Below are 23379 nucleotides of genomic sequence, written 5' to 3'. Positions count from 1 at the left end.
ATCAGTGAAATATGTCTGTAATTTCCCCTTTATAATAATATATTTTTTCTAATTTTACTATCAGGGGTATCCAGACTAAGTAGAATGATTTTGAAGTATTTCTATTTCTACTATTTATAAGACTTGGCATGATCTGCTTTTTTTATTTTTAGAAATTATTTTTTACTTTTATTTATATATATTAGTCATCTCTTTTTTTAGACTTTGGTTAAAATATAATAAGGAAAAAAATTTGTTTGCTATTTGTTTTTTACATAGGAATATAATTGATTTTGTATAGTTATTTTGAAGTTAGCTACGTTGCTGGATTTTTCTATTGTTTTTGGTAACTTGCAAGTAACTTGGTAACTCAGAAGTAATGAAATTTGTATTTTTTTACAAACCATTGGGATTTTTAAGTTATCATAATTGTATTAGCTAGGATTGTCAACTTTACTAGGAGTGGTGGTAATGAGTACACTTATCTCATAATTGATAAGCGTAGATAATGCTTTTGTTTCCTCATAAAATTGATACATTTGTCCCAATGTTAACTTCAATGATTACGTCAATGTTTTGCCTATAGTTGATGTTCTGTAGATATATTCATGGAATAAAGGAGTCTGAAATAAAAATGAATAAATAAATAAAAGCACAGACAGGCAGCAAATCATTTCAGAACCAGGCAGCAAAAACCAATAATTATAATAGTTTAACTTTCTGTGTTACTGAATATTTTCTTGATTGTGGGAAATATCTAAAAAAAAATGTTTTTGATCTACCGTACTCAAAGCCCAACAGAAATTCCCAGTTGCCTACAGAGCTTTACAAAGTCTGTCAAGTTAATTACACCTGACCTAGATTCTAACTCACTTCTTTATTTCCACAGTAATGGTAGGTATGAGTCATCTGTTCTCTGATATCACCTCCTGGTTATGTAAAATAAAATTTAAGCATAAAATAAAGCAGAGGATCTGGCTTATACTTTGATAACTGTCTACTGAGTTACTAATATTAACATAAAACTAACTTAGGCTTAGGCCAAGTCCTATATTTCAACAGAATTGTGTTTTAAGACTCCTGAAGTTTTGGTTAATATTCCTGTGTTCTCAGAGTCTCTTACTTTACTGACATGAAGTTGGGCTGCAGCCATCAATGAGAGTCTGTGTTTATGAGCCTCTCTCTTGCTCTGGACTGTCAGCTCTTGGAGGGTAACATTTTTACCATTGTGAGTGGCTTTTTTTATTCCTGAAGCCCCTATAGATCGTTTTGTTTGTTCGATTTGACTTTATTGAACTTGTGTGTGTGCACACATGCGCATGCACAAGCAAGCACATTCTGTGGACACCACAGCAAATCTAGTCTAGAGGAAGGTCCAGCAACCTGGGCTCCCAGTCAGCAATATTTTTACTGTGAAGTGAAAGCGGGATTGGATTTTCCAGTGGTTTATTACCATATAATCCACAAAATCTACTTAAGTGCCTAAACCTCTATTATTGTACATATTGGAAGCTGTCCAAAAGACCATGACAAGTGAAAAATAGCCTCTTGATCATATGAAAGTTACTCATCAATATCTTCCCTGACCATGAAAAAAGCAATCTGAGAGCTGTTTGGGACTGGGGAGTGTTCTCCGTACCCCGGCACTAAAATAAGTTGCAAGGGTACAGAGGTATACGAGATACGGTTCCTCACTTCAGAAAGGTCACAAAGCAGGGACACTAAAATGACATTTCAGAGATAAAGGTATAATTTATTTCCAAATTTGCAAAACAAAATTACTTAAGAAACAGTAATAATTTAACATCTAAAAGAGGCAAATTAGTGAGAAACGCAGTACTTGATGAGGATGGTACTGGACAGACTTTAGACATCCTTCCCTAAAGCTTTAAAAGAGAATTTCTTCACGGCGAAGCAGACATAAAAACCTTTTGCTTGGTAGCTTTACCGAAATGGTCCTGATGAAACCAAAATATGTAATGAATAATAAAAGCAAAAGAAAAGAATACTCATGTTCATTAATTCAAAAATGTTTTTAAGGTAGGTCACAAATGCAAAATTTATGACATTAAAATTAACTATATCATAAAGCAGAAAATAAGCTTAGTTCTCAGCATCGAAAAATGTTTTATAATCTATTACTGCCATTACTAGACATTGTTAGGGGTTTGATCCAAGAATTCTGAGGGTTCATCTAAGACTTATTTTTCCTGCAAGATTTGAAATGGAAATGTTCGGCACAAATGAGCAAATGCAAAAGTCGAGTAATACGCAAAAGAGTGTGGAAGTTAAGGGAAAGCTTTAGTTTCCAAATGTCTATAATAATGATGATGAAAATGAAGCCCCAGGAAACTCACCAAATTCTGAGAAAAACTCAGCATGTAGGACCAATTCGGCCATGTTCACATGGCAAGAAGGTATATTCAGTAAACATAGAGGTCTCCTTCCCTACCCCTCGTTTCCATCTGAAAATCGGCGCTTATTTTCATTTCATTTTTTTATAATGACACAACATGATGTTCAGAAAATATTCCTTCCAAGTCAAACTGGTCTGGGTCTGAATCTCAGTTCTGTAACTTACCAGCTACCTTAGTGTAGTTAACGTCTCTGTGGTTTAGTTTCCAAATCATTAAAATAGGGCCATTAATACTTACGTAGTTTTGAAACTATTAAATGAATTAGTGCAAATACTTCATTAGCACAGTACCTAGTAGCTAATAGATGCTTGGTAATTTTTTCCTTTATTCATAATGATAAGGAAACATAACATCACCATGATGCATAACATTCCTTATTCATAATGATTGATAAGGAAACATAAGATAACATCACCATGATGTTTTCTATGTGCTCAGTGTTTTCCTGCTACTTTTGAACTAAGAAAAACATGTAAACAATACAATGCTAATTAAATTAAACTGACCTACAATGGTTCTTTGTTTATATCAGTATGTACTTTACTTATATCCATTTTGAACACATAAAGTAAATCCAATTCCAGGAAAATATATGTAACAGCACAGACACAGGCTTGCAAACCCCTCCCCTCAAAACCAAATACAGACAAACTAAAAATAGTCAAGAATATCTCACCAGTTCAGCAACAAGTAGAAGAGCCCAGCCTTATATTATGAACTTCAAGAAATGGTGAAAAGGTAAAACCATCTGAACCAAATCAAAAGAATCAGCACCTGACTTCTCCTGGCCCTAAATAGCTTCTCTGTCAGGTCAAAGGTAAATACACTAATTCCTATAAATCCTCATTGATCAGCCCCAACCCGGACTCATGAGACCAGGTTGGGATACGTGTCCAGCACCGATGAAGGATGAGAAGCATTAATATAAAACGGTCAAAACTGAAACATAAGTGAACTTTAAAGATTTAAGCAGAAAATATAAGTCACCTACACAGGGACAAAATAACAACAGCCCAGCCTCAAAATTCTCCATAGCAACAATCAAATCAGGAGATCAAAAACAATATCTAGAGATATCTGAAGGTGATTCAAAAATTCTACATTCAACCAAATTGTCATTCATGTACAAAAACAATATGAAGGCAATATTAAATGTGTAAAAGATTTAAGAAATATAGCCCCTGGAAGCCCTTCTTTAAAAACTCTACTTAGTGAGTAAATCCAGTTAACCTAATGATAACTTTAGTAACAAACAGGACTCAGGCATGATAATGTCATATGCCATTGTATAAAACACACACGACTAACAAGCAATTTATTTAAGTAAATAATTAAATCTAAATAATGAGTTATAATAACAAAGCAATATGTTATCACTTACAAAAAGTGAAACAATACAGTATAAAAATAAATATTATAAAGAACAGGGCAAAATCCCTAAATATATTAATAAAAACTGAGTTTGCAGCCCAAGGCCGAGGTAGGAGAGAGTTGTTTGTGTGGTAACATCTATGGTCATTCAAAGGGAAGATCCTACAGGTATTTTCCATTGATTAAACTGAATATAAATTAATAGACTGTTAACACTTGAAAGATAAACTTCAGTATGACAAAAACTTTTCTACATTCCTTCCAATTTTTCAGAAACGTGAACATAAATAAAGGAAAGAGAAAGGAAATTTTCAGAAAGCATTAAAAGAAAACTTAAAATAAGATGTTATAATTAAGACTAAACATTTTATAACACTAAATATCAGAGGGCTGCATTTACCTATTAAAATAAACTACTCTGAAAAAGACATGAAGGCTATGTTAACCAGTTGGATGAAGTATTTCAAATTGTATACAGAAACAGTACATTGTACCCCATGATAGTATTAATGTACATTGCTGTGATTTAATTAAAAAAAAAATAAACTACTCTTCTAATGATTCAAGAAAGAAAACCAACCAGCACACTATAAACGATGAAACTTGGAAATGTAGAATAAGTGGAAAGGCAAAAATTTATTATTTGTTTTTATCAATAATCGATCACTAAATTATTATTTGCAAAAATTAATCAAGGTTTAAGATTTTAATAGCAGACAATATTGAATTCTAAACAAGAATGTTAAAAGATTACAAAGAAATTGAGCAGATCAATTTCTGCTCAAATATTCATCTATGGACAGGGAAGAACTTTACTCCTGAGTTTGGAAGACAAAATAACATTGTTGTTTATTTGTAATATTAATGATAGTAACAAGTAAACACGTCTTAGGTAGTTACTAAGTGTGTAATGTTTTATTTCATTAAACCCTGGTAACAAACTTACAAGGTAAGTGTTACTACCATCATTACATTACACATGACAATGACCTACAACAGTCAAGAACTCACCCAAACTCCTGCTGCTAGGAAGTGGTAAAGCTGCCATTCAAACCCTGGCAATCCAAATGAGACCACATGTTTTTAAAGACGACACTATATAAGCAGAAATTAATCAGAAAACATAGTGAAAAAACCCCACTTACAGAGAATAGGCAAACGTGTTTCCTGGATTCACAGCAGGCTGGCTAGGTTCTGGGCTAGGGTAGTGAGCTACTTACACCCAACCAACTGGTGGCAATAAGCTTTTTAACAGCCTGCCACTCCTACCCATGATTAACTCAGGACATAAGCTCGAGTGGGTCCTTTAAAGTGAAAGGGTTCTGGTTCTGTGAACCAGAAAGTGGGTCCTCAACATTCGCCAAATCTGGTGCCCTGATCTCAGACCTCCCAGCATCCCGAACTGTAAGAAACAATTTTTTGTTTGTAAGCCACCCAGGTTTGGCATTTCATTATAGCAGCCTAAATGGGCTAAGATAGCCATGTTCTGTGATGAATCAATACTAGCATATACCAAAATTCTAGACTCCCAAAAGGAAAGCGAGTGTCTAACCATAAACACATTCTTTATACAATTTAGGCACAGAGAGCAAGCTACCCTTATCATTTAGGGCATGGGTTGGGTTTTTATATATCAGTGTAGGGAACTGTTTAGTAGCAAAATTCCCAGGGACCAGCAAAGAGCCAACCTTAGAAGCTGTGTCAGGCCTGCTATACTAACTTTCTTTCTGCATAGTAAACATGAGGCACTCAAACACCTTCATCTGAGATGCTCTCTATAATTTCTCCTTGATTGATTCTTTAACATTCTATAATTCCATATTTTTACTTTCCTTATAATTTAGATTTCTTCACCCTTCTCTGCTCCCATCCACCCACTCTACCCACTTAATTTTTTTATTTTTTATAAATAGTCACTTTGGAAAAACATCCCCCGAGACTTGCCAACAGTAGATGATCAGACTCTGGCAGGCTACAGAATCAAAAGGGAAAGAAGGAATTGTGCCTAGTGGTGGCCAAGCCACAACTTTGTAGCAATTCAGCTCTGATCTCTGCCATCCCTAACCTGTGATACTGCACAAGACTCACCTATGAGTTCCAAAAGCTTTGAACAAGTTCCTGGATGGCAAAGAATATTGAGCCACGAAAGCTCATGAAGTTCATCATTTGATCTACACGTAGAAGCATGAGTTAGGTTCGAAGCATTGTGCTAAAAGCAGTGAATGGATGTGAAGTTGAATTGAAACATATACCCTGCACTGAAGGAGTGTACTGTATGGTCTTTTCATGGAAAAGTTAAGATGTATCACTAAATAACTTTAATATCAGGTAAGCAAAGTACAGGCAGTAAGGCTGGGCATACAACAGTGAGTGAAACAGACAAAGTTTCTAAACTCATTACTGGAGAAGGCTTTGCAGGGAAGATGACTCTATCCCAATCAATGAGGACATGATGGTAACATCATGGAAAACAGCTGGCATGATTGCAGTGCTGTTGACAAAGGAACCATACGAAGCTGGATGGAAAAATTTCCTGATCCAGGTGTCTATTTACATTCCTGGGCACATTATTCCAAGTCTCAGAAAAATCCCTGATCCACAAGACTCCTTAAAATTCCTTTTGATGGGCCAGGCAGGGTGGCTCACGCCTGTAGTCCTAGCGCACTGGGAGGCCAAGGCAGGTGGATTGCCTGAGCTCAGAGGTTCGAGACCATCCTGAGCCAGAGTGAGCCACAGTGAGACCCCGTCTCTACCCAAAAAAGCTGGGCGTTGCAGCGGGCACCTATAGTCCCAGCTATGTGGGAAGCTAAGGGCAAGAGAATCGCTAAAGGAAGAAAAGAAAGAAAAAGAAAATTAGAAAAACAAAAAACAAAACAAAAACCTCCAAACTAAGATAAGTGAAAGCCAGTTGAAAATGAAATTCAAAAAAAAAATAAAAATAAAAACAATAAAATAAAATAAAATAGAATTCCTTTTGATGGCCTGGCAGTAGTAATTTGCTTCATCTTCTAAATAAAAACGGACACTATTCAATATTGTGCTGCTGAAGGTAAAATATTCTCTTGATTCTTATATTTACTTTTTAGGAAAATCCAGAAATTTTTTCAGTCTCCACTAACAAATTAAGACAGGATTCATTTTAAAGAATTTCAATTCAATAATAGGTTTAAAGTCAATAATAGAATGTGAAGAGTAAGGAATTATAGTAAGTAAAAGAATTCGGTCTATTGTTTTTTCTTTTTTCATTTGAGAAATTTAGTTCTTCTGCTTCTTTTTCCATGCCTGCATTACAAGCTCTTTATGGCAGTTATTCTCCCTGCCTGACAGGCTGACGCCTCACCATTAGGAGGTGTTTAGTTTTTCTTTCTCCTGCTGCCTTTCTTCCTTTAGATTTTCCTCTATTCCATTTCTTCAATTCGCTCCTTCTTCCATGCTGGCTTCTCTTAACTACTTGATCCATAATAACACATCTGACTTTCAACATAAGTGGCATTTTTCTAACAACCCATTTAGTCAGCGGAGGTCAGAGGCTGCTACAAGGAAGATTTTTATTACAACTTTTGGAACACAGAGCAGCCTAGTGTTAAGATTTTCAAGTTCATTCTAAGGACCAATTTCATGCTCTAATCATAAGACTGTCATTCCGGTCTAAAACAGTAGAAGATTTATAATCACTGTCCCTAGAGTCTGCTGAACTCAGACATACAGGCACTCAGGGGATACGTCTCTTAGATGCTCTCAACTCTGTCCTAAACTGATCATCCTGAGTTCCCATCAGCTTATTATATCATAAGACTGTTTACCTCCTAACGAGTTTAGAATAAACTTCATTTCCTTAATTTTTACCAGTACACGAGCTACCTTTATGCATACTCTATATTTACTACTTTAATTTTCCCAAAAAAGCTATTCACATTAGCAAGATAGCAGCCCAAGATAAATATCTCTAAAAAAGCTAAAGAAATTAGTCAAGTGGGGCAGCGCCTATGGCTCAAAGGAGTAGGGCTCCGGTCCCATATGCCGGAGGTGACGGGTTCAAACCCAGCCCCGGCCAAAAAAAAAGAAAAGAAATTAGTCAAGGGAATGACACAAAATACTTTGAGCCAATCTGAAGAGTACACCTGTGTACTATCTGCATCTGACAAGCATTCCTCCCTTACCTTCTCTTTATTTTGCATTTCATTTATAAATATGTTCCATTAGATGACTGAGCTGTTCTGTACTCTACAGCATTTTCAAAATTTACAGGTGCCTTATTTTTAAGAGTCACCATTTATAGCATGATAAATGACTTTTGCTCCTCAACCCATCATTTCTCCTCCTCATTACTACTACTCTAACTCTGAAACGTTTTCAGAGAGTTGGTTGTTTTAGAAAGTATAAATCCCAGTAGGGGCCTTCCCTATTCCTTTCATTTAAAAAACAACTAGAAGATCTTACTTAAGTCTTCCTCTGTGATGGCACAGTTCACTGAATTCCAGATGAAAAGTATGTTATTTTCATTAAAATTCAATTAAAAATTAATAAAGAAAATCTACTCTGGAATGACACATGCCTTGTGAGGCTATTTTACGAACCTGAATATGCAGGAAAATTTAGTTTGCCTTTTACAAGTTAAAGTGTAAAAAGACATAGTAGTTTTCTAAATTTAAGTTCAAGTGATTTTTAATTGAGTTAATGTCAACGGTTAAACCTGCCAATGGATTAATATAATTTGTAATCTCTATTTTCCTATTGGGCTTACATATGTTTCTGGGCTTAGATACTTTTGCCTATACAGATTCCAGAAAGATTTTTCAGACTCTGAAGTTGGATATGCTTGAAAATTAAATAACATAAGAGGCACTAACTCACGGCAACAGTTCCAAAGGAGACACAATGGAATATTAGCCACCCAGCTTAGACACTAGAAAAGGTTAATATTTCCAAAAGCCCATTGTTATGACTTGGACAAAAAATCTGCCATAAAATTTTTAAGCATATATCAATCCAAAGATTATGAGGCCCACTAGATTTCTGTATGGTGTTGAAAATTATTGTAAGATCAGTCTTCTCACATATAGCAAAGCACAGAGCAGGTGGGATGGGGAGGGAAGAGTCACGGAGACTACTTGGAAGCATACGCTCCGGAGATGGGCAAGGCAATGGTCCTGTACCCAACACTCTATGAAACTACATTTTTTAAATAATAGTAAAAATCTAAAGCACAATTTTAAGACAGTGTTTTACTTTACACAGAAGGCTGTTACGGTACTTCGATAGCAAAATTATTAAAAAGACCTTATTAGGATCAGAAAATAAGAATGTAAGGTAAATAAAAACTTTAAGTGCAATGGATGCTCCCTTTATTAAAAAAAAATTGTTTCTGATAATTAAATATTAACTAAATTTTTGAAAGCAAAGTCATATTTTAAATGTAGCCAGGTTTAAACAGGAATTCAAAACCTTGATGTACTAGAGGCCACTTAAAGAAAAGTTTAAAAAAATCACAAAGAAAGAAAAAGGGACATAATTGTGGTCATTTAAGTTTATTTTAAAGCTGCCTCCTTACCTATTTTAAATTCTTCATTCATAGTGAACCGTAACCCAACTGGATGTGTAAACAGACTAATGCACTCTCCTACTAATCACTGATTTTCAGCCAATCACAGGTAGACTTTTCAAATCACAATAAGGCAAACTCCAAGTAATTTCTGTACCTCACTTTTCTTTATCTGTCCATAGATATTATCCATGTGGTAGCCCTGAAATCACTCTAGTTTGGGGGACATCAAGTGATTTTCGAATGATTCTTTCCTTGCCCAATAAAACCCTATTAAATTTAATTCATCCAAAGTTTTTTCTTTTAACAATTGAATTAAGATCTCATAGTAACACATATTTTATGTAACTCTACCATAAGACTATTAGCTTCTGATAAAGAATCCAGATATTGTTGAACTTTTTACCCCTAGCATCTAACCTCTCAAAAAAAAGTGCTAAAAAATTTTCAAAGAATGAATGAATGAAATGAAAACATATCAAAGCCATCTGATCACCATATTATGAACAGAAAGTACAAAATCTTTTAAATATGTGTTTGGACTTGGATGTCAACCTGATACTGTGGCCTGTATGTCCATACACCTTTCCTGAGTTATGTTTACACATGTAATCAATTAAGCTAATATTTTCATCACTATTGATTCATCTACCAGGATAATAAGTCTACATGATATTCAAAGGGTAAAACTGAAAGAACTTAGGAAAAGGAGGAGAGGAAAAAAGACCTCAATTTTGAGAAAAAGTCTGTGAACAGAAAAGTCATAATGGGGCCCTTACAATACAGAAACAGCCAACAAAAACATTCTCATCTAAAGTAAGGAACTCGAGCATTTAGACCACTGTTCTTCTTAACTGAGCCCTCCTCTAAGGGTTTGATAAGCCTTCCCTTCTATGCAGGGAGGGACTGTGATCTGAGAAACTAGTCGTTTTAAGCCAATTTAAATGGTCATAACCAATGAATGTCAAGGTGCCCTAAATATACCAACAAGATATAAATGTTCCCTGATGTAGTCGCTGACTTTAACATAAGTAGATTGATGAGGTTTCCTGAAGTGAACCTTCCAAAACGGTTGGCAAAATACATTGGATTCCACCTCTGAAAAACATAATATAAAATGTGCAACCCAGCAAGACTCTACTGTGGTGTGTTACCTAGATTTCTTTCTAGAGTCACATAGAAAACCCTTCAAAAAGGCTATCTGAACTTCTCAAAAATATTCAGTTTGTTCTGTCTATTCATTTCATCTGAGAGAACAAGTCCTTCAGTTGTCATGGCCACTGTAACAGAAAAATTGGGAGAGTCTTGTAAAATTTAAAATTCATGAGTCAGTACATTTACATACCATCAGTCAGTCAGTGTAGGTTATCTGACTTTGAATCCCAAATTCCTCTCTCTTCTCACTCTCATCTGATGGCCTTGCTTCCTACTTCATCAGGCAAACAGACATCATTAAACTTGAACTTCCACGTCCTCTCACTGCTACCTCGGCCCCCTGCATCTGTGTCCACATTCTCTGCCTGCCTCCCATGACCATGAATAAACTGGTTTTTTCTCCTAGATTTTGTCCATTCTTTTTTACACAAAGATTTTGCTCTTACAACTCTCCTTTTTATCCTCTTAATCACTGAATTTTTTCTGCTTTATGGAATTATTTTGAAAATATTCTACAATGGCTCCCATCCTACTCATCAGCATTTCCTACCTGCCCTCACTGCTCAGTTCTCTTTTGTAGTAAAATTCCATGTTGTAATGAAATTACTACATTTTACCCACATGATGACTTACCCATACAATTTGCTTTATTTATATGAGAAAATACTCCCTCTTTCTTACTCTCATTCCTATCCACACTACCTGACATGTGGCAGTCAAGCTTCCTCCCTTCCAATCTCCCTTTCATTTACTGGTGATTGAGACATTTGCACCCTAGTATTTTTGTACAAATTTATGGGGTACGTGTGCAATTTTGTTACAAGCATAAATTACATAGTTGTCATGTCAGAGCATTTAGGGACCCATTGCCTGGATATTACATTGCAACGGTTAACTAATTTCTCATCATCCTATAAACCCCTTATATCCCCTCACCCTTCTGAGTCTCCATCGTCTTTCACCCCACTTTCTATGTCCTTGTGAATACATTTTTTAGCACCTGCTTATGAGTGAGAACATGTGATACTTGATTTTCTGTGCCTAGCTTGTTTCTCTAAGAAAATGACCTCAGTTCCATCCGTGTTGTTGTAAAAGACAAGTTTCCACACGATTTAAATAACAATGCTGTTGATAATCTACAAGGCAGCACAGACTCCAGCTGCTTCCTTCACAATTGTACTGACTGACTACACAAGAGCACTATCTGCCCAGACTGATTCTATCGCACACTTCAGCAGCTATGTTTTCAATGACTCTTAAGAATTAAAGGAGTACGTTTGCATGGGCCATTTCACCATTAGGATGCTAATATCTATCACTAATATTTTTCTTTGATATGTTGTTGAAAATAAATATCCTAATGATACATAGGATAATACATATTACCATATATTTTGCTTAGCATTAAATATATTTAAATATGTTTCATATAAAATATATTTTAAAATCAAAAGACAAAGAGGAAATCCAACAATTAATTAGACTCTATAGAACATAAACAGCATTAGACAAAGACAAGGAACTCTTAGAAAAATCCTACATATCCAGCTAATACTCAGTAAAAATCATTGCTAATCAGAAGAACTCAACAACAAAAAGAAGCTTGCTGCTTTGCTTTCTTACGCGCTAAACAATTAAAATCTTGTTCTTGTTGTCGTTGTTTTTTAAGATTTTAAAGAATCTCAAATCACTCAATAAGATGCAAATACCAACTGAAATTAGAATTTTCCTTTGGCCAATAATGGCTTGATTGTGAATCACAGAACTAAGACAATGTAATTAGGTCCTATTGCACACAGAATTTTGCGGCTATTCTCTACTTACTTCAAAAGGAAATACTTGTCAAGGTTTGATTATAAATGTGAGCAATGCAACAAATATCTTATCAGTTTACAACCAGCATGTAAATTCGTAAAGATTATTTGTATACTGGCTATGAAATATGTGTATTTCCAAATATAGCTTCTGCAGAGTTGAAGTGAATTTATGTCTTGGGCTAATAAAATGAGGGAAAGTACCCCCTCATGGTGGCACTAGAATCCAAGAAGTGGGTTCCTGGATCTGAAACCAGAGAAGCTAATCTGGGGTACAGTCATTGTTACATCAATATAACATGTTAGGAAAATGTCATATAATCCTTAGTTTTTCAAATTAATATCAACATTCATATTAATCAGCAGTGAACCTTGATTATTTTCAGAACTATACCTCAATCAGTTCACTTTGCAAATTAGGAAACTGAAATTTCTGAAACTGTTACAGATTTGTCCCAAGGTTACCCAGGAGTAAACAAGAGCGCTAGCGTTAGAACCCCAGTTCCTTACTCTTTCTCCAAAGTAATTGATTTCATTCATTTTGGAAACTATGCCAGATAAAACTGTACTCTAAATGTGTGAAATTATTGTTCTATACAGTGTTTAAAATAATTTTGAGTTTTAAGAACTACCATACATCTTTTCTTTATGAGCCAAAGCGGCCACAATGTATATGCATGCTTTTATAAGACAAATTCTAAACTGTAACATTTTTAAGAGTGTAAAATGTAATGTTCATAATGTCTAATTTATGTCCCTTGAAGTGTGTTTAACTGGCAATAAGCCTTTTCAAGGTACAGAAAGTACAGGCCTCAACCACTAGCATCTTATTTAATTGGTTATCTGTGTCTTTCATGCAAATATTCATTCTTTTGCATAAAAATAATTCTATTTAAAAGGGAGGTGTAGGTTGGCGATACATACAGCCAGAATATGAGAGGAGTGATTTTTTTTTAAATCACATTCCAGCATGAAAACAGGAATACAACACAGGCTAAATGGGAGGGGGAAAGAATGGACTTAGAATTTCTTGAGCTATTATTTACCATGTTTTATTAGATGCTTTGAATGCTTTCACTTTAAGTTTTTGCAAACAAATTGATTCCATGTATCCAGAATCTTTCACTAAATTCTTGATTCTTTCCCAAAATCACTTTAAAATAAGAATAACAAGATGTTTTCATAAGAAGCCCACAAATCTTAAGAATAAAAAGAATAGGAGGAGAGATGCTAACCACAAAGTTATGGAAGTTGGGAAGTAATTGGTTAGTTGCCGGCAAACCCTGAGTCCATCGGTAGGAAAAGCTGAGAACTGGCAGGAATGACACTACAGAAGCCCCTACGGTATGTGAAGCTGAAGAAATACTTTCTTTGAAAATTAAAACATCTACTCAGGGAAGCAAAGGCTCTCAGAGTGAGAAGTGCACCCCACAATAGGTCCTCCTTGTCTTCTCATTGGGGGTGGGGTGGGAGTGCTCAGGTAGGTGGTCTGATCTGGGTTTGCTGACAGAGGTATGACCTTGTCCAGACACACAGCTTGCAGCCAACACTCTCACAGACACAGGAGCCAGTAAGGGCGGAGGAAACTCATGCCCAGCCACACAGGATAATCAACCTGGCCTTTCGTGTAAGAAAAATAAACAACTAAGAATCACTAGGAATTTTAAAAACTAACAACACAAAGGGATAAGATCAAATAAATAAAGAACAACCGATTTGGGAGGGAAAAAGAGGTCCAGTAAGTGAAGAGAACTTTAAAATAACTCTCATTAGTAATCTGAGAACGATTCAAGAATATATCCTTCATAAACTAGAGCAAACCAATATGTGCAAGGGGAGTAACAGAATAAGGAAGAATCCATGAAAATGAAGAATACAGTTATCAAAATCAAATAAAAAGAATCTGAAATGTAAAGCAATACTACTAGGAGGTGAAAAATATAAAATTAAAATCCAACCAGTCCAATAGTTATCAAAATCAAACAAAAAGAATCTAAAATGTAAAGCAATACTACTAGGAGGTGAAAAATATAAAATTAAAATCCAACCAGTCCAATAGCCATCTACAGGTATCTTTAATAACAAAGAGCAAAAGCAATTAAGGGGAAGAAATGATCGTACAGTAGAAGAAAATCTCTAGAGCCCAAGACAGGACTCTATTTATTTTGGCTTTTGGGGAGACAGACTCTTACTATGTTAGATTGTGGAGTTCTGTGGCATCACAGCTCACAGCAACCTCAAACTCTTAGGCTTAAGTATTCTCTTGCCTCAGCCTCCCAAGTAGCTGGGACTACAGGTGCCTGCCATTACACTGGCTATTTTTTTTTCTTTGTCATTGTTGTCATACTTGTCATTGTTGTTTAGCAGGCCCAGGCCAAGTTCAAACCCACCAGCCCCAGTGTAAGTGGCGGTGCCCTAACCACTGAGCTATGGGCATGGAGCCAAGACATGACTCTTTAGATAAAATGGTCAGTAATTGTGGTTCAGGATAAATGAAAAATAACCCCATAATCACATCTTCATTGCCTGTCTGACCATCTCAACAAGTTCACCTCCCATTCTTGTCTCTGGATCTTCTGCTTCTCCCTGACTGCCAAATTGTGTGAACCAGGGTTCAGTATTTTTGTATTTTTGCTTCTTCTCTTTGTCTCTTCCATATTTCACTCACTTGGTAAATGATCTTATCCAGCCCCATCACTTTGAATGCCAGCAACGTACTGATAACTCTCAAATTTATATCTTTACTTCCAACCTCCTCCCCAAACTCCTGACATCAAATTTCCTTTCTATAATCTAGCAGACATTTCAAATACATGACTAAAATAGAATTTTTACCTCAATCTCTACTTCAAATTGCTCACCTCCCCCAAAACACCGTTAATTCAACGCTCAGACCATAAAATTATGAGTCATGCTAAACTCCCCTCTCCCTCACGCTGTGTATACAATACATTAGCAAGGCCAACATCTAACAGAAATTTGAAAGAATGGTATGTTCAAGAAGTATATTCATTCCCTGACACCTCGATGAAGCTGTATTTTCCCTCTCTCCCACACCTCACAACTCTTGTTTATATTCATACCATATCTCATTCAAAGCAATACCTTTTTTAGTGACATAGGATCTCTTTAGTAACAAGCATCTCTTTGTCTATGGTACAAACACTGCATGCTCTATAATAAATACTATTATGTGATATTTTAAATGTCAAGAATGGTTTTAAATTCTAAATAAAGCAGGAAAGACATTTATATATGGTAAATTAAGTGTAAATTCTATAAACCTAAAATGTAAAAGTAACACAAATCAGGAGTTAGCAGGTCAAAGGAGATGAGAAAGAAAACATAGGTGTAAAAAGAACTCTACTCTTACAAATATAGAAGTCAGAAGGCACTGTAAAAAATATATATATATCCTGGGTCGAGATACAAAATTTGCACAAAGGTAAGTAGCAATGGAACTTTTAAAAAGTTGTCTGGTAGGACTCGGACTCAGGAGAGGGGACAAATATAAGGGTTAGGGATTTCTTATGCATAATGGAAGTGAAGGAATAGGTATTTTTAAATTGATACATTAACAAGGATTATTTTTTAAAGATTTAGATTTAACCTTCAGAAAAATGATCCATAAAATAGTTTAAAATAGTTACTTCTGATGCATGGGGATGGAGAAAAGTATAAGGACCCTTAGTCTCCATTTAGTAACCCTTCAGTGTTTGAATTTGTATTACAGTGTATCTTGCTGGTGTAATAATTAAATGAACAAATAAAAGTATGAATAAATAATAAAGTGAATGATCACATAAAATCTAGATTTTCATAAATATTTATCTGATTAAGATTTCAGGAGATGCTAATTTCTGCTTCCCTATGAGTGGCATAAAGGACACAAATAATGTCCTAGGATGTGTAAGTGCAGTTTTATTGTAATTCACTCCATCAGTATAGGTTTTGGTTGACTACTGTTTGCCCAAAACATGTTGATGCTAGGGTAGGTATTTAATAAAAAGAATTCCATAAAGGAAGAATCCTTCACATCTACATGCAGAGAAGCTGATTCCCTATAATCTATCTCCTCAAAGCTCTACAGGCCTATAGGGCCCTCCCCAGGGAGAGGCTGCAGTTTTGAACACAGTAAATATTTCCATTGTCCTAATGCTACCTCTTGTCCTACTTCTGTGCTTATAAACATGGCACTATTTTTACCTTGAATAATGCATGGCTTGGTGGCCTGCGATATTAAAATAGAAGTCAGTGGTGTGCTTCATTTCATTGGTGTGCCCAGTGGCCTCGATCCAGTGTCCTATGGGGAGACAATAAACACCATCCACCAAGTCGTTTTCATTATAAGTACAGCAGCGATCGTGATGAGGCCCATTGCCTAGAACAAGAGGAAATGACAAACAGAGCAATTAAATCCGTGTTTTGCTTAAGTAGCCTCAAAGTGGCTGATGCAAAATTAATAGAATGAAGAAAATAAACATAAAGCTGTTGAATCTGCTCATTTCATATAAACAAAAATAGACTAGCGTGAGAGAGAGAACAGTAGGAATTGTAAGGAGTTACTTAGGGAAATTACAGGGTTCTGTGCTCCCTTTGTGTACCGTGGATTCCACAAAACCATTTTAACTCTTTGACAATGTCATGGGACTTCTCAGTGCCCTAAACGCCCATTGTGAATCATTTTGCAGCCTGATTAGCTTCTGGAAAAGGTTTTTAAAGCCATTATTGTCCCCAAATTATATACTTTTATCTTTCTGGTATGCAATTGTCTGACTAAAATCAGTAATAAAGTGTTACAGTGTCAGCTCAAATAAATACACAAATATAAATAAATGCATTAATAAATAAATAGTCCTATCTAATCTAGTTTCAGGTAAAACAGTGGTTATCATTATTTTCAGATGGAGAAATAAAGTTTATAGAGATTATCTAGCTTGCCCACAGTCACAGAACTAGTGATACAGAGATACTAGCAACCCCAGTCCATATTTTAGGCAGCTGACACTTTCATGCTGCTCACGGCCTATGTCACACGCACTAAGACACACCATCTTCTTCCAGGGTCAAGCAACAAAGGAAGCAGACACAGAGGAACACATCTCTGAAAATACTTGCCTACTTCACAGTTGTGCTCAGTATCAACTAGTTGCTATGATGTGGATGTTTATGTCCCTTCCAAAATTCATCTGTTGAAATCCTAACCCCCAAGATGATAGGGGGTTAGGGAGATGATTAAGTCACTAGGACAGAGTCCTCCTCACGAGTGAGATTAGCACCCTTACACAAGAGGGCTGACGGAAATCCCTCACTCCTTTCTGCCTCATGAAGACACAGCAAGTAGGCATCATCTATGAACCAAAAACTTAGCCCTAACCAGATGGTGAATCTGCCAGTGCTGTGAGCTTAAAATTCCCAGCTTCCAGAGCCATGAGAAATAAATGTCTTTGTTTATAAGCTACTCAGCACCTAGTGCTTTATTACAGAAGCCTGAAAGGTCTAAGACACTAGTAAACCTTTATTTCTATGAAAACTATAATTCATACATTATTTTTATGACCTTCTGTGACCACCCCCATTTCAAATCACTCTTTTCCTTATACTATCTAATTATTAAGTATCATTTCAAAAGCCATATAAACAAAATAAATATCTGAGTGGTTTACAGCAGTAACCCCCAAACTTCTTGGCACCAAGAACTGGTTTCATATAAGACAGTTTTCCCATTGGAGGAATACCGGGGATGGAAGCAGGGATGGGACAGGAGGCAGAGCTCAGGTGGTGATGCTGGGCGGCCTGGTTCATGACAGTCCATTGCCCAGCACCAGTCCATGGCTTAGAAGTTTGGGACCAGGGGTTTATGGAATAAACCATGTTCATTATGAATATAAAAATGTGATTCACTTGATCTTTGCTCCTTACTCTGTCTTACAAATATGTAACCTAAATTTGCTTGGCATAAAACCTAAAAAAAAAAAAAAAAAGAAAAACTTTGACTTACTGTTTGACTCTTTGGGATGTAAATCCCTTCTATCAGACAGAAGTTAAAAGATGACTCCCTTAATAAATCATCACTGATCTTTCTAGATAAGTCTCCTCTTTTTCTCTTAATAGCTTTTTTTCTCTTGATTGCTATAAGGAACTACACTGCATTTCTATTAACCTTCATCTGTCATAGATAAAAAACAAACTATATTAGCAATCATACCTCTAGAAATGTAGCCAACAGAAACATTAATTAAAGAGAGAGACATACAAAGATAAATGTGTGTAGCATTACTATTTTAATAGCAAATGCTGTGAACCATTTATCTATTCATTCTTCCACAAATACTAATTGACACAGGTACTATGCTAGGTTATGTTGAAGATGTAGGTATTTACCATAAGAGCAATACAAAAAAAATGCAAAAAAATATTTTAAGCAGACAGGTAACATGATCAGATTTCATTTTGAAAATATCTCTCTGATTGCAGAGTAAAAAAATAATTCAAGAACAATAAAGTAGAAGCAGAAGGTCCATTTAGGAAACTACTACATTAGTCCAGGCAGTTGGCAGAAATGGAAAGGATTATGCAGATTCAGGAGAGAAAGGCCACAGAACTTGGTGATTAATTAGAAAAGGATCAATAATGACTCCTCAGCTCCCAGCAAATTCAATTCTATCTACAGTGGTACTATTCATCGTCAGATGCACAATCCAGAAGAGGTTGCACAGAAACATCATCACTCTCTTGTTTTGGCATGTCAGGGTTGGGGTATTGTTCAGAAATTTAAAAGGATATGTCAGATAGAGAGCTGGAGTTATCGGCTTGACAATATGACCAGAAATGTGACTGAAAGTAAATAAATTTATGAGTCATCTGAGTGGCGACTGAAATATAAACACAGCTGAGTCACATAGAAAAACAATATTGATGGAGAATAAAAGTTCTAGAATCAAGTCTGAAAGGATTTCAACATTTAACATCCAGGCAAAGAAAGATGAACTTCCAGGGCAGCACTTATGGCTCAAAGGAGTAGGGCGCTTCTCCCATATGCAGGAGGTTCAAACCCTCCTTTTGCACTTTTGCCCCAGGCAAAAAGTGCAAAAAAAAAGAAAGAAAGATGAATTAACAAAGAATGTATAGAGAGAGAGGCTGGAGAGGAAAGGTGAGTGAGCAGGTGAGGCAGCAAAGCAGGACTGGAAGTCTGAGCATAGAGACCAGATGGATGCGTGTCTGACTCATCAGTGGTTACTCTGGGAAGTGGGAGTGAAGGGGGGGGGCTACCTTGTTCTAAACAACCCTATAGTGACTGGGTTTGTATAAGGAGCAGGTATTAACTTTTTAGTTTTTAAGAAGAGCATCCACAGCTCCAACTGGTCCTACAATTGCTCCAATTGTTGACCTACAACAATTTAGATGTCACCTCTTTAATAAATAGAATTATTAAGGATCTGAAATATTCACAAATTACAATATTCAAGAACCATTATATTTATGTATCATCAGCTTCCTAAGACTTCTTCATTCCTAGTAATTTTTGAATTACTCATTTTTATACATACATGTTTTCAGCAACTTTCAAAGGAGTTTTTCATAGGTAGTATTTTGAGTTATAGAAAATATTTTCTAGTAATTAAAGTATTTTTACAGGGTGGACCATTGTCTTTTGATTCAGGGGTATCCAGCCTTTTCTCTTCTTTCAGCAAATCTGAAGAATAAGGATTGCCTTGGGCCACACATTAGATACACAAACCCTAATGAAAGTTGATGAGCAAAAAAAAACAGGTCAGTTCATATTTTTTCATGATATCTGACACCACAGATAAGCAAAACAGTCCTCAAATAATCAGTATGTGGCCCAGACCACATGTGGAACACTCCTGATAGCGAAAATAAATAATTTTTTAAAAAATTGTTTTTAGAGATTTCTGTATGCAGGGTTATGGAGTAAAGGTACTTTTCTCTATCACTCCCAATAAATACAATTAAACACACTGGAAATTATAAATAAACAAACATAAGATGAATTTGAAAGGTCAAGAAAAGAAGGCAGACCGTTCAGGAACACTGGGGCTTAAGCAACAGCACGGTAGTGAGTTCCTTGTGTTTTCTTTTTGCTTATATATCCCAAACTTAGGTCAGAAAAGATCGGGAACCTGATAAAACAAGGACAGCCAAAAGTCCACTCTCCCTAGCTCAAATAAAAGGAACAGGGCAGCCTAGTCAGACAGAAATCTTTAAATCAGGCCCAGGCAAGGCTCGAACTCACAGCCCCTGGTTTACAAGGCCAGCAATCAAACCATGGAGCTACAGCACCCAGCTAGAACTCTAGTCAAACTCACTAAAAATAAATGTGGCTCCACACTCACCCACCCACTTGTAGCCAAGTGGGGAAGCCTACATTTCCACCTTTTTCAGGCTGTATTGAAGCACCCCAAAAATATACTCACTAGGGTGGTGTCAGAGAAGGCTGAATACGGGGCAGAGACTTTCAGCCTCTCCTGTGCTGACATCAGTGGAGGCCAGGTGGGAAGATGGGATTCCATCTCCACTTAGCAGTAACAGAATACCCTCCCTTCTTGCGCTGAAGTGGTGTCAGGCCTAGTGGAGAGTCAGGACTTTCCCTATAATTGTTAGGGATATTTAATATATAATTATTTAACATATAATTTTAAAACTCCTGGACAATTCTACGAAAGGTTAAAAGAAGGATACCAATTCTATACACTCTCTGCAACACAGCACATAAGCATACAGATAAAAGTAAGAGGAAAAACCTTTCCTTACCTAATGATAACATGGTTATCTTCATAGAAAATTTTGAGAATCTTTTACATGCATACACACAGAGTTGACAACACAGGTTTGTACTCCTTGGGCCCACTTATATTTGGATTTTTTTTTTCAATCAAATACTGATAATATAGTATTCTTGGAATAAAAAATCTGCATGCACTGTGAGCTGACTTTTTGTATGTGTAAGTTCCACAAGGCTGACTGTGAGATTTGAGTATGTGTAAATTTTGGTTGTCCACGGGTAGGGCTGCCACCAACCCCCCCATGTATACCAAGGACAACTACACATAAAACTAGAATTATTCAGTGCCTTTAGTGAGGTTACAAGATATAAGATAAATATACAAAATAAATATATCTGTATACCAGCAATAAACATGTGAACACTGAAATTAAAATGTAGCATCATATACTTAAGTGTAAATCTAAAAAAAAAAAAAATGTATACAACTTGCATGCTAAAAACCACAAAATTTGATAAGAGAAAATCAAGGAGATATATCCTGTTCCTGGATTGGAAGATTCAATCTCTTCACCTTATACAAAAATCAACTCAAAATGAATCATAGACTTAAATGTAAAAGGTAAAACTGTGAAATTTTATTAAAAAAGAATAGGAGAAAATCTATAGCATTTTGGACTAAGCAGAGTTCCTAGACATAACTCAGAAACCACAATTTTTCTACAAAGGAAAAATTTATGAATTGGATTTCACCAAAATTAAAATCTTTTGCTCTGCAAAAGACCTGATCAAGGAAGGAAAAGATAAGCTTCAGGCGTGTATAAAATATTTACAAAACATACATCTAACAAAGTTCTAAGGCTTAGAAAAAATAAAGAACCCTCAAAACTTAACAGTAAGAAAACAAATGACTCAATTAGAATGTGGGGAAAAGATGGTCAGCATCACTAGTCCTCAGGGAAAGGCAAATTAAAGCCATAATGAGCTATCACTATACATCAGAATGGACAAAATCTTAAAAATAGTGGTAATACTAAATGCTGGATTCAAGGATGAGAACAATCACTCACACTTTGCTGACAGGAATGTAAAATTGTATAGTCAGGCTCAGCGTCCATTGCTCAGTGGTTAGGGCACCGGCCACACGCACCAGAGCCAGCAGGTTCACACCCGACCCAGGCCTGCTAAACAACAGTGACAACAACAACAAAAATAATAGCTGGGCATTGTAGTCCCAGCTACTTGGGAGGCTGAGGCAAGAGAATCACTTAAGCCCAAGAGTTGGAGGTCGCCGCGAGCTATGATACTACCGCACTCTATTGAGGGCAACAAAGTGAGACTCTGTCTCAAAAAGAAAAAAAATTGTACAGTCATTCTAGAAAAATATTTGGCAATTTCTTCAGAAAACTAAACATGTAAGTACCATCCAACTCAACTGTATACCTGACATTTATCCTACAGAAATAAAATATATATTCACAAAAATCTATACATGAATGTTTATAGTAGCTTTATGCATGGCAGCCAAAACTTACGAACAACCCAGATGTCCACTAATGGGTGGGGAATAGCAAATTGTTGTACGTGTGTACCATGAAGTATTATTCACTATAAAAAAAAAAAAAAACTGCTGATACATGCAACAACCTGGATAAAACTTCAGAAAACTAAGCTAAGTGGAAAAAAAAAAAAAAAGCCAGTCCCCAGAAGTTGGAATAATAAAAAATGATTCCATTTATATAACATTCTTGAAATAAAAAATTTATAGAGATGAACAGATTAGTGGTCACCAGGGGTTAAGGGGGAGGGAGGAAGGAAGGAAGGGTCACTATAGAAGGGTAACAAGACAGATGGAGCCTTCTGAGATGAAAACGTTCCGGTTCTTGACTGTAAGGATAAAATTACCGGATTGTACTGAGTTTTGCACGATGTTGCCATCAGGGAAAAAAGAGCAAAATGTACACAAGATCTTTCCATACAATTTTTTACAATTACACATGAATCTACTATTATCTTAAAATGAAAAGTTTAGTTTTAAAAAATTGTGTATTTTTCCCAAACTGACAGGAAAATGTTTAGGTCTCCAATTCACTTTCTGTCCCAGAGGACTGACCCAAGAGTATATAACATACTATTTACTACTACAGGGATAATTTATGTCTAGAAATATTGAACTCAGATCTCATTTCCTTATAAAAGAGTCATTTGGCTGTATTGTGAAAACTGCTAGACAAAAAAGTTTCATGGAGGTAGGGGGAGAGGGACACAAGTGAATTCTGTCCAGAATAGATCTGGCTATTGCCATCTATCCATTATAAATTCATTTAAAGGCTCGGCGCCTATAGCTCAACCGGC

The 23379-nt window shown here is 35.9% G+C and overlaps 1 protein-coding gene across 1 annotated transcript in view; it reads right to left on the bottom strand.

Moving 5' to 3' along the window:
• Window positions 1–23379, bottom strand: part of EPM2A (EPM2A, laforin glucan phosphatase) — an 85674-nt gene that overhangs the window by 30210 nt on the left and 32085 nt on the right. Inside the window, exon 3 of the mRNA XM_023513503.1 lies at window positions 16485–16659. Coding sequence (XP_023369271.1) covers window positions 16485–16659 — 175 coding nt within the window. The remainder of the gene's footprint in view (window positions 1–16484; window positions 16660–23379) is intronic.

The sequence above is a fragment of the Otolemur garnettii genome, unplaced genomic scaffold (genome assembly GCF_000181295.1).
Source record: "Otolemur garnettii isolate 467f Iridium unplaced genomic scaffold, OtoGar3 scaffold00042, whole genome shotgun sequence".
Classification (NCBI taxonomy): domain Eukaryota; kingdom Metazoa; phylum Chordata; class Mammalia; order Primates; family Galagidae; genus Otolemur; species Otolemur garnettii.
The sequence above is the reverse complement of the archived record's forward strand: the minus strand, read 5'-3'. Positions and strand labels throughout refer to the sequence as shown.